Source organism: Homarus americanus, unplaced genomic scaffold (assembly GCF_018991925.1).
Source record: "Homarus americanus isolate GMGI-L3 unplaced genomic scaffold, GMGI_Hamer_2.0 scaffold37883, whole genome shotgun sequence".
Lineage (NCBI taxonomy): Eukaryota > Metazoa > Arthropoda > Malacostraca > Decapoda > Nephropidae > Homarus > Homarus americanus.
The window spans coordinates 45001-58008 of NW_024717936.1; the positions used below are offsets into that span (position 1 = coordinate 45001).

Consider the following 13008-nt stretch of genomic DNA (forward strand, 5'->3'; position numbering starts at 1 on the left):
CCTGAAGCAGCCGTGGCGGTAATCAGCTATTTGGGGCGGCTGGGATAAAATTAGGCGGTATTTATAGGACAATGTGTGGGCGTAGGGCAGTGTGGGCGTGCGAACGTATACGATGAGACACAAGTGGTATTCCTCCTCCCCCTCACTCATCCTTGTACAGTATGTTAGTCTGTGATCCTCATAAGGTATGTATGTATGTATGTAGTCACCACAGGTACACACACACACACACACAGTCTCTATCAACACTGCCTGATTACCTCACCTGGCGCACCTACTGTCATTCATCGATAAGGTGAGAGATAACTGGGGAGGGAGGAAAGGAGGTGGGGAGTAAGGGAGAGAGTAAGGAGGGAGATATGGGTGGGAGAGGGGAAAGGAGGAGAGAAAGTGATTAAGAGAAAGTGTGGGAGAGAGAAAATGAGGATGGATGGTTGGGTGAAGAACCAATTCCTCCCTCCCTCTCCAATAAGCAACAACAATAGCTGTTATCACAAAAGATAACAGTGTTTCCAGGAAATGTTTGTTGTTATCATTGTTATCTTCTCAGCCAGCAGTATAGTGTAAGTCTCAGGCAGTGAATCTCAACTGTGTGTGTGTGTGTGTGTGTGTGTGTGTGTGTGTGTGTGTAATAAACTAGGAGCAAAATTGTTAGCCAACGGTAAAACAATTGAGTAATATTTGTTACGAAGAAGAGGTGAGACGTAGGTATTATAAAGGGCAGTGTGTGTGCAGGGAGAGGGTGGGCTGGGTGGGTGGGTAGGTGGGTGGGGAGGATAAGTAGGTGTTTGTGGGGAAGAGCTGAGAGGAGGAGGGAGGGTTGGGGTGTGAGGGGGTGGGGAGGGTTGGGGGTGTGGGGGAAGATGGCCGTGTTGGTGTGTGAAGGAGAGACCACAATGTAGTGTGGGCGTGATGGATTACAGGGATTGAGAAAGATGGATGGATGGATAGTGAGGTAATGGAAGGAAGGAGTGGGCTAGGGTGGGTTAGAAGTGTTGGGATGGGTTGGGGAAAGTCAAACGCGTTATCACCTGGTTACTGATTACGAAGCAACTGTTTATTGATGCTGTCTCAATGAAACAATACCAAAGTGTAGGAATAAGAGTGAAAGGCGTAGAAATGAGTAGAAAGGTTAGTAACAGACATAGGAGGCTGAGAGAGAGAGAAAGCGAGCGAGAGAGTTAGATAAAGAGAGAGAGAGAGAGAGCGAGAGAGTTTGAGTAGGTTGGGGGGTGAACACATATGGGCCGCTCCCACTGAATGAATGGCGTGGATGACCTGCAGGTGGTGGTGGTGGTGGTGATTGCGACGGTTCATAATGACGACCCTCCAGCCCTGCAGTTACCCATCAAATATTCTCGTTTTCTTTTCATTCGCTTAAACTTTCAATTTGCATTCAGTCCACACACAGCATCTCGTCTCTTACTGTATACCTTAATTATTTTACTCACTTATTATGTCTTCATTATTTAATTTCTAAACTCTGTTAGTCATCTGGATAATACTGGGATTGAACATTTCGTTGGGTTAGCGGATGCAGAATTGATACAAGTGAAGTGAGTCTCTGAACGGTCTGTGAGCCAAGAGCGATCCGGGAATTACCCTCGACAACACGGCTTCAGGGGTAAGGATGGTCTGACCCTGGGATACTTGCCCTGCCCTTCAACACAAAGCAATACGATATTATAAAAAGACAAAGCTGTTGGATCTTCTCATACCCTTATAAGTATTACGAGATAGTACATTGCCGTGATAATAATAAGAGAAAAGGGCATTGGAGAATACTTAATAATATGATGTTTCAATGCAGAATTGACGTGACCCTTGCGGTGTCCCCATGAAATACCGCTACAGGTACTGGTGACCGTCAGCCCTCATAGTGAAGTGACAAACATCATACGACTAATTAATATTGTGATTAGTTATGTTAAGTGGGTGATGTGTACCGCTGCTTGATGAGTTAACACATTAGTGTTGGTTTACTTGGTGAGGGCGAGCTTCCTGCCTCACCTCAGGTAGCTGAAGCTGCAATCATCGGCCCGCACACACTCACCTGATCTCTTAATAGTTTATAGCTTAGATTGTATGATGTATTTAGTGCGTCTAGCTTTTGTGTTGTGGTACTGTTAGTTGTGGACAGAAGAGGATCCTGTTAGCATTTTCCTCTTTAAAAGTGACAAAGTTAGTTGGGGTAACAGTATTTTTCCTGTGGTGTGGAGTTTGTATAACACCGGATATATATTTCCGCCTTCAGAGACTGAGTGTAGACCACCATGGTGTGGTCTACACTACTACATAAAGAAATTTGATGTAATACAGAAGGACACAACTGCTGCTGCTGCTGCTCATCGTCCTCTGCTCCGGCTGCTGCATGGTGGGCTCATGAGCTGCTGGTGGCACCAGGCTGCCGGGGTGAGTCACAGGGCGGCTCGACGTAGGGTGAGGCGTACCCTGCTGAGGGCGAGTCGTAACTGGTGTCGAACACTGGCTCGTAAATGGCGTCAAAGCTAGTGTTGAGATTATCATGCAACATTGTTCCTGTCTCTAGAGGCAGCATAGCCAATGGGCCGTAGTTGTTGAGGTGTGCGGCAGTGCAACTCTTCCTCCATCTCCCGTCAGCAAGGCTGGTGTGGCGACAGAGGTCTGAGTGAGGGCTTACCCCCAATGTTGCAGCTCATGGGTGAGAGCCTGACCCTACAGCCTTCTGTAGCCAACTCCCCCACCCAGGGACAACAGATAGTCACTGAACATATCAGTAAAGTCTTATTGAATCCCACCTGAGTGTCAAACATCTGATACTGCTGCTGGTGCGTTGGTAATGATATTGAGTGGTGTTGGTGGTGCAGTGCTGCAACTGTTCGCTGTGAGGCTGTACTTGTTGTCCGCCCGAAGGTCTGCGGACTGAATGACTATCAAGTCCAGGGTGACCAAAGGGTGAAGATCAGCACAGTAGTATCAGGACTCCACGCCATGACTTCTCACATGCACGTTCACTATATATTGCAATGTCCGGCAGACGTCTGTAGGGTGGCATGGTGGGTGGACTGGTGTGCGCAGCGCGTGTTGGTGTGAGAAGCACCCAGAGAGGTGATATGACAGGCGGCGGTGCGGGCTGCTCACTTAATAACTCCTGCCTGACTCCTCGCTCTCGCTGACCCACACCTTCCAGGAACTCCTGCCGCTCCTCCTACAGGCAGACTTCTCTGCACTAAAATCCTCAGCGCACCTTCTCCCATAGCCAAATTATCAACAGACCCAACAGTGAGGTGAATCCTCCAGCAGTAGATAAAGACATCTAATGTGAAATATAACCAATACACACTAGCTGGGCGCTGATAGAAGGCAGGACATACAAAACACACTCTCACTAGCGGTGGTCAGGAGCCTGCCGTCATTATAGCTCATGGCCAACGTAGATCTGAGCCACTGAGGCCTCGCTCCTTTGCCCTTTCTGCTGTACGCTCATGAGTGCTGTGTGCCGCACGTGGCCAGGTGTGTGGGGGAGGGGCGTTATGCTGGAGGGCGTTTCGCTTATGCTGAGGTGTGTTTATGTGAAGCGGAGGGAGGGAGGGAGGGAGGGAGGGTGTAAGCAACCTGTTGAGCCACCAACACCCATCTTTGTACACCTGGTCAGTGGTGAAGTTGTTTGTTGGGTGGTGGTGATTGTGGTAGGTAATGGTGGTGGTTGTGGTAGGTGATGGCACTGATTGAAGTTCGTATTGGTGGTGATTGTGGTAGGTAATGGTGGTGATTGTGGTTGCTAATGATGGTGGTTGTGGTAGGTAATGGTGGTGATATTGTTGTTGAGTGGTGATTGTGGGGAATTATGGTGGTTGTGGAGATAATTGGTGATTGTGGTCGGTATTGATGTGGTGATTGTGGTTGTTAATGGTGGTGATTGTGGTAGGTAATGGTGGTGATTGTGTTAAGTAATGGTGGTTATTATGGAGAATGGTGGTGATTGTGGTAGGTAATGGTGGTGATTGTGGTAGATAAATAGGATGGTTGTGATGGCTAATGAGGATGGTGGTGATGCTAGTAGTAGAGATGATAGTAGTCTTCATATTGTTGTAGTGATGTGGTGATTGTGGTAGTAGTAATGGTGGTAGAACCTAACCTGTCATAACATTATAATTGTTGGCATGGGATTGTGGTAGGTGATGGAATTGCGGTAGATGGGATTGTGGTTGGTACATGGATTGTGGTAGGAGATAGAGATTATGGTTAACCGGGATTGTGGTAGGAGGTGATATTGTGGTAGATGATAGGATTATGGTAGGTGATTGTGGTACAGGATTTTGTTAGGTGATAAGATTATCGGTAGACAATAGGATTGTGGTAAATGATGGGATTTGGTGGTGATAGATTGTGGTAGACAATGGGATTGTGGTAAATGATGGGATTAGTAGATGATAGGATTGATGGTAGGTAATGGGTTATGGTGGTGATGGTTATGATAAACGATGGGATTGTGGTAGATGATAGGTTAGAGTTGTAGTAGGTAATGGGATTGTGGTAGACGATGGTTATGGTAGATGATGGGATTAAAAATGTGGTAAGATGGGATTGTGGATTGTGGTAGGTAATGAGGATTGTAGTGGTGGATTGTAGTAGACCAGATGGGATTGTAAATGGTAGATGATGGGATTAAGTTGTATTGGGTAATGGATTAAATCAATGATGGGTGATTAGATTGTGATGAACGATGGGATTATGGTAGATAATGGAAATTGTGGTAGGAAAAAAAACAAAGAGGATCGTAAATAAGGTTCTGTTAGGACAAGGATCATTATTAGAGACAGAAGTTGTTAATAATTCGATAGACTACAGGGCTTAGAAGTGTGATTGTGATAGATACTGGGTTAGTAGATGTCACAGCGTACATGTGTGTGTGTGTGTGTGTGTGTGTGTACCACCAACAGCGCAGTGGCGCTCTCTACGACCCAATGTTAAAACTCTTGACCGTCACGAGTTCTACGCCGTTAAAGATATCCCTATGACTCATCTCTCTCCCGATTGGCCAATAGGTAACGGTGACTTCCGCCAAACGCCAATCATTGCAGAGGGGTGGGCGGGGCGATAGTCATCCTCCACCAGCTAAATCTCTTCGTGGGGGTGGTGGCCGCTACGGGCCAATCAACAGGAAGGTGGGAGGAGCCACCAGCTATGGATTTACCCATTGCCGTGGGAAAAAGACACAGCTCACAACACCTGAGTGAGTCTCTGACAGCGGTTCGGGGAAGACGTCCACGAGTTCCGCTCTTGGAAGGTCACAAGTAAAGCGATGTCTTATCTTCCTCCTCCTACAGAACGTGAACCCCAGACACACAACACCCATAAGATCTTTTACACACACACAGTATTTACACTAATCATGATGCATTTATGGAGAGTCAGGAATACATTGACAGAATAGTGTTACGCAGATGGAAGTAGAACCTCTGACACCCAAGCACAAAAGCTGGTACAATAAAAAAATAATAACACCTTCTATAACTCCCTCCTGCTCCTTCCATGAGCAATGCTGAGGGTTACCGTTACCTACCACCGAGGTAGTGGTCTTGTGTCAGTCTCTGGATGATAAAGATGTGAATGTGGCCCCAGTGATAATAATAATAAGGCATCCAAGTACAACAAACAAACTCCATAAAGAAGTCACAGTCAAGCTTACAGTCACACAGTCAAGCTTACAGTTATCACGTCGTTTTTATTTATTTTTACTTCTTTACATTTATATTATAGGAATAAACATATTTTACAGGGTTGATTAAGATTAACAAAGAAACAACAACCTTGATTGGTGGAACAAGAGGACAAAATCTGTCAGTATCATGTCTGTCAGCAAACTATAATTATTGCAATGATAATTTCTCTCTATTAACATGACAATATATGATATAATGGTTTAATTGGTACATTTAATTAGGAATATAAAGTAAATTATTACAAGAATATGGGTGGGGTAAGTTATTCACCTTCACACCAATTTAGGGTCCAGGACTGAGAGAGCGCGCGTAGAATTAAGTAGCTCTGGTGCATAGTTGTATCTCACTGATTATTCACTTTACTCGAAATAATTATTCTCAATCAAGTGATTTACTGATTTATAAACAAATAAGGCAAAACAGTAGGTGTTAATACATCAATTTCAACATTTCAAATTAAGCTTTGTTAATTTGGTGTTCAGTTTATTTACAAGTAGGTCATTATCACACAACTCTCTTCTGTGCAGTGATCAGAGTTGTGTTTTTAAAGAAACAAGAGCCCCCATAATTGTGTGACAGTGTATCAGGTGTTGGCAAACAGATTATAATAATTTCTTTCATTGCTGCAAGTGAGTGACTATCTAGTGTGATACATGATACTACATTTATTGACTTTACTGTAGAATAAGCATGTGGTTTCTCCAGCTAAGATTCTCATCAACAATAGCCCCAAGGAATTTTATATTTTGTTCGTTTGAGGACTGTATTACAGGTACAGTCAATCTTACAGTCACACAGTCAATCTTACAGTCACACAGGCAATTTTACAGTCAAGCACTTAAATGACAGGAGGAGGAGGAATACCTTTATTTTAAAAACACACACACACACACACGTCCAATTGCAACCACACCTTTATATACACACCTACATATACAGACATGGTATACACACACCCATTCCCCAAATAACAACTGTATATTTTCCTTCTGGCTACCAATCTTCAATAAACAATTAATTATTATTATTATTATTACACTAAAGGATCACTCCCCAATAAAAACTGATTCAGTAAACATTGAACACTAGATAACCTTACACTTATTTACCTGTAATTGTTTACAAACAAATAAGGTTATAAGATCTGTTTGTTTACGAGTAATTTATCATTCATTGCAGCAGATGAACTCATTCATAAAATTGCATTGTGTGTGTGTGTGTGTATATGTACCATATCTGTATACGTAAGTGAATGTATATACCGTGTGAACACACATCAAAACTCGAGATAACACCAGCGTCAAGAAGGTCTTCACCCTCTCCTACCTCACACACACACACACCCACACACACACACACACACACACCACCCAATCTATCTCTCTACCGCATTACTACCTTCAAATCAACAAATCAAGACCATTTGTGCCATCAACAACATTGCACAGAAATCTGAAACACCTTTATAAAATGTTTCTTCGCAAAACTAAGTAAGGAGAAGGAGGGTAGGTGAAACTAAATACCGTCTCCTCCCCCATCTCTCTCGGCTGGTTAATGTAAACAAGGTCTCGTATATCTCACACGTAAGGAAAGGATTTTCACAGTTTTTGACCAGATTAGCGGAATGTGTATGACGGTGCATTACACAGTGTGGTTTTCCATTGAGTTTAGTTAAATTCCTTGTGGTTGAGTAAGATAGAGGTTTACTGTGTGGTGGTGTGGTGCGATGGTGGGTGGATTATGGTGGTGGTGGGTGGATAATGGTGGTAGATGGTAGTGTTTGTTGTGGTGGTTGGTGATAATAGTACATACACAAGTATCTCTTAACACACACACACACACACACACTTCCTTTGTGTGGTTCTCCAAAGTAAGTGTTTCCTCCTAACTACAGGACAGAGACGCCTCATGTAGCTCACGTATTACCCACAGCCCTACACAACCCCACAACACTAACACAACCCCACCAACACCCACAACCCCAACACACCCCTACTAACCACAGCACTAACAGCCCACCAACCCACAGCCACACACACAGCTCCCACAACACCTGACCTACAGCCTACCTGCACCCTGGCACCCACCACCCGCCTGGCACCCACAGCACCTGCACCCCTGACCCCCAACACCCCAGACACTGCATACAAAACACTTCCACACCACCCTTTGCCCCACAATACAGCACCACGGCACCCCACCCCAGCACCTGCCCCTGACACCCCAGCCCCAACACCTGACCCTGTACAGCCCAGCCACACAGCACCTGACACCCCACACAGCCCACAGCACCCTGACCCCTGAACCCCCTCACCCTGGCACAAGCATACACAGCACCCCACGCACACACTGTACCCCAACACCACCTGGCACCACACCCCAGCACCTGGCCCACAACACAGCACCTAGCACCCACCCCTGTACCCCAAGCACCACCACCACAGCACCACCACCTACCACCCGACCCCACAGCCCCATTACGTGCCACCACTGGCCCCACGCAACCACACACCCCTGGCACCCACACAGCACCCCTGACCACAACCCACACCACCCCAGCCACACCCCAGCACCTGTGCCACCACCTGACCCCTGCCCCACAGCACCTGCCTGACCCACACAGCACCCACAGCACCCCTGGCCCCTGACCCTGACCCACAGGCACCACGCTGCACTGCCTGGCCACACACCACACAGCACCCTGACCCCCTGTACCCCACCCTGCCCACAACACCCACACACACACCCACAGCACCGGCCACCCACAACACCCCACCACCACCAACACACCACCCACAACACCCACCACCCCCAACACCCCACCACACCACCACCCACAACACCCCACCCACAACACCCTACCCACAGCTCGTGAACGTTATTGGAACTTTAATTATTAGTATTTGTTAAGGGCATTTGTTGTTGTTGTTATTGTTGTTATTGTTATTCCTTCGCTTTGCAAGACAGGCAAACAGAGATAGATAGAGAGGCTAGAATATAACTCCTATGATTCACGATGTGTATCAAGATGCTTCCTCCTCCTCTTCTTACTTCTCTTTAGCTCTTCTCCTCCTCTTCCTTCTCCTCTCTTCCCTTCTCCTCCTCTTCCCTTCTCCTCTCCCCATCCTTCCCCCCATACTCCATTCTCTTCTTCTCCTCCTTTTCCACCACCTTCCTTCTTCCTCCTCCTCCTCCTCCTCCTCCCCCCCCCTCCTCCTCCCCTCTTCCTCCTCCTCCCTACCTTGCTTTGCCAGGCAGGGTTCCCTCCCATGCCAGGTGTGGGACAGAGTAGTAGTGATAAGGAAAAACGCCCATTATCACACCCACACCCTCTCCACCTCTTACCCTCCTCCTCTTATCCTCCTCACCCACCCTCCACCCCACCACCCACACCTTTCTCCACCCACCTTCTTCCCACCTCTCCTCCACCACCCTCGCCCACCTCCACCCACACCACCACTCACCTTCCTCCTCCACTACTCCACCCCACCTCCTCCCACCCACCCTCCTCCCCACCTACACCTCCTCCCACCCCTCTCCTCCCCACCCTCCTCCCCCTCCTCCCACCCCACCTCCCTCCCACCCCACACCTCCTCACCCCCTCCCTCCACCCCTCATCCCCCCTACCTCCCACCTACCCCTCTCCCCTACACCTCCTCCCACCCCTCCTCTCCCTCTCACCCCTCCTCCCCCCCCTCATCCCCACCCCTACCCCCTCCCCCTCTCCCCACCCCACCCCTCCTCCACCCATCCCTCTCCCCCTCCTCTCCTCTCACCCCTACTCCCACCTACACCTCCCTCCCCCCACCCCTCCCCTCCCACCCACCCCTCATCCACCCCCCCCTCCCCTCCCCACCCCCCTCCCTCCCACCCCACACCTCCCTCCCACCCCACCTCCACCCACCCCTCTCCTCCACCCCACCCTCCTCCACCCACCTCCCTCACCCCTCCTCACCCACACCCCTCCTCCACCATCCTCCTCCTCTACCCTCCCTAACCTAACCTAATCCACCAGGTAGCATTAGGGTCTTTAATCATCAGGTGAAATATGGCGGGTTAGGTTAGGTTAAATTAGGTTAGAGTTAAGACAGACACGCTGACAGACACGAGAGACAAACAGAACAGCAGACAGAATTAGGTCACACAACTTGGCATCAACAAACACTTCTCTTATATATTGTCTATGTAATGTTCTCTCCCTCCTTCCTCCCCTCCCTCCATCCTCCCTCCTCCTACCCCCTCCTCCCTACCCCCTCCCTCCCCTCCTCCGTCCCTCCGTCCCTACCCCCTCCCTCCCTCCCTCCCCCTCCCTCGTCCCTCCCTCCCTACCCCCTCCCTCCCTCCTTCCCTCCCCCTCCCTCCGTCCCTACCCCCCTCCCTCCCTCCTTCCCTCCCCACCCCTCCCTCCTTCCTCCCTCCCTCTCTCCCTCGCCCCTCCCTCCTCCGTCCCTCCCCTACCCTCCCTCCCTCCCTCTCTCCTCTCCCTCCTCCGTCCCTCCCCTCCCTACCCCCTCCTCCCTACCCCCTCCCTCCCTCCTTCCCTCCTTCACCCACGTATTTAAGGAACCTCTGTTCTCACGATCGTTCAGGGTGAAGGAATAATGTCCTACACCCACGTCCTGTTGTCTGAGTCCTTGTCATCATCATCGTCATTATCATCGTCATTATCATCATCATCATCGTCATTATCATCGTCATTCTCATCATCATCATCGTCATTCTCATCATCATCATCCTCATCATCATCATCATCATCATCATCATCGTCATTATCATCATCATCGTCATTATCATCGTCATTATCATCATCATCATCGTCATTATCATCATCATCGTCATTCTCATCATCATCATCATCATTATCATCGTCATTCTCATCATCATCGTCATCATCATCATCAGTGTCACTATCATATCACACCCCCACCACTACTAACACTATCATCACCATAACTACCACTACTACTACCATCGATATCCTCCTCCTCCTCCTCCTCCTCCTCCTCCTCCTCCTCCTGGTGAAGATGTTCCCACACTCGTGCCAGGCGTGTGCTGTAATAATGGTTAACTTCCTCTCACTGTCTCACCTGCGTCACTTGTCTCCACCTGTCTCACCTGCGTCATCTGTCTCACCTGTCCTATACCTGGTGGCGTTAGATCACCTTCACTCCCCTCTTCAACACAACTACCACCACTACCACCATTCTGCCAAGGTTAGGTTAGGTGTTCTCTCTCTCTCTCTCTCTCTCTCTCTCTCTCATCTTTATGTGTCTGTCTGTCTCTCGCTGTCATCTGTGTGTATGTTTGTTTATCTGTGTCTGTCTGTCTCTCGCTGTCATCTGTGTCTGTCTGTCTGTCTGTCTCTCTCTGTCTCAGCTATTTCCGGTTCTCCCTCACAGCTACAGGTAGGTCACCTCCATCAGTTTGTTCCTTCTAGCTAAAGTAGATGACCTTCCTTCCTTCCTTCCTTCCTTCACTCTTCTTCCCTCCGCCTTCACTCTCCCCTTTCACTCCCCTTCCTTCACTCCTCCCTCCCTCCCTCCCTCCTTTCCTCAACCACCACTACAACCCAGAGTAAGGTGTTATCAGTTATCAGAATGGGCGTGGTGGGTGGGCTGGATGGGTGGGCTGTGTGAATGAGTGGGTAGGCTGGGTGGGTTGATTGGGTCGTCTGTGTAGGTGGGTGATAGGGGGTTGACACTCCGCCCACCACCCACCATCCTCGATCACCACCCACCGCCCGCCACCCTCGACCACCACCCACCGCCCGCCACCCTCGACCACCCAGGACATAAGGTGGCAGTAAGTCACCTGTCACTTAATTACCTCCTCTGTCACCTTAGTCACCTGTCTCTCACCTGATTAGCGGGATAGATAGGGTTTTGTCAGGGGAGGGTACCAATCCTGTAGTGTGTCTTAGTGTGGGAGGAAACGACATAGGTAAGGTTAGGAGTGAGGAACTTTCAAGAGGTATAGGGAGGCGCTGGGGAAGATTAGAGATAGGGGAGGGATCCCGATAGTATGTGGTGTCTTGCCTAGAAGAGGGGTTGGTCGTGAATGACTGTCCAGGGCAATTGCTATAAATTGCCGACTGGAAAAACATTGTGCAAACAATGGTTGGGCATTCATTGATAGCTGGCAACGATTCTATGGCAGCGACTACCTGTACAGTCGTGACGGAGTACACTTGTCTCGTGCGGGGGTAAAGACGTTGTCTGCATCCCTGGAGCGTGAAATTGTCACTCCAAAGGGGGGGTTTCGCCACTAGAGAGAGGTCGGGGAAAGTGGGAGTCAAAAAACAAGCAGGTCCTGGGAAGTAAAATTAGTTACTCAGGACAAGGGGTAAAACAGGACCAGGGAAGGGTAGGCTTAAATGTATACTATACAAACAGTAGGAGCGTTAGAAATAAAATAGACTTGCTGAGAGCGGTTGTATGTACCGAGAATGTAGACGTCATAGCAATCACGGAAACTTGGATGAATCTGGCGAGCAAAAATTTTTTATCAGAGTACCACATAGAAGGGTACAACCTTTTTCACAAGGACAGGGAAGGTAGGAAGGGGGGAGGGGTCGCACTCTTCGTCAAGGATACATTAAGATGTTGTATTAATAATTCAATAAAGGGTGAAATAGGAACCGAGTCTGTGTGGGTAGAAATCACGGAAGGAAGAGAAAAACTAATTATGGGAGTGATTTACAGGTCCCCAAGTCTTGGGAAAGAAGCAGCTCAGCCCATATGGCAGGAAATGAGTAGGGCAGCAAAATACAACAACCTGTGCATTATGGGGGATTTCAACTTCAGAAATATTGACTGGGACAACATTGTAGGCGACTATGAATCTGAAGACTTCCTAGACGCATACAGGACAATTTTTTGAAACAACTAATTACAGAACCTACTAGAGGTGACAATATATTAGACCTAGTATTAACAAATAAAGAAAATATTATCAGAGATATCACAGTGGGGGAAGAACTAGGGAACAGTGATCACAGAGAAATCAGGTTCACCCTAAATTGGGAAATGAAAAACAATGACAATGGTCAGAGTCCCAGACTTTCGATCGGCGGATTATGATGGGTTAAGAAGGTAGGTACAGTACAAGTACACACAGTACTTGTTCATATTCTCAGTTTACACGCACAGTATACCATGTGAATCTTTACTCTCCACATACAATACACTCATAGTGCTTCATATTTGTTTGTTTTTTATCAAACTCTTAAGTGGGGCAAATTTTATATCCCTCCCCCTACAGGAATTGCCTAGCTTATACTACAGGTAGTCAAAGGGCGATATAT

At 48.0% G+C, this 13008-nt stretch overlaps 1 protein-coding gene across 1 annotated transcript in view; it reads right to left on the minus strand.

Moving 5' to 3' along the window:
• The window catches only part of LOC121859077 (Friend leukemia integration 1 transcription factor-like), a 3558-nt gene extending 1001 nt beyond the window's left edge, over nucleotides 1-2557 (minus strand). The window contains exon 1 of the mRNA XM_042355749.1: nucleotides 2422-2557. Coding sequence (XP_042211683.1) covers nucleotides 2422-2557 — 136 coding nt within the window. The remainder of the gene's footprint in view (nucleotides 1-2421) is intronic.
• Between the last annotated feature and the right edge of the window lie 10451 nt (nucleotides 2558-13008).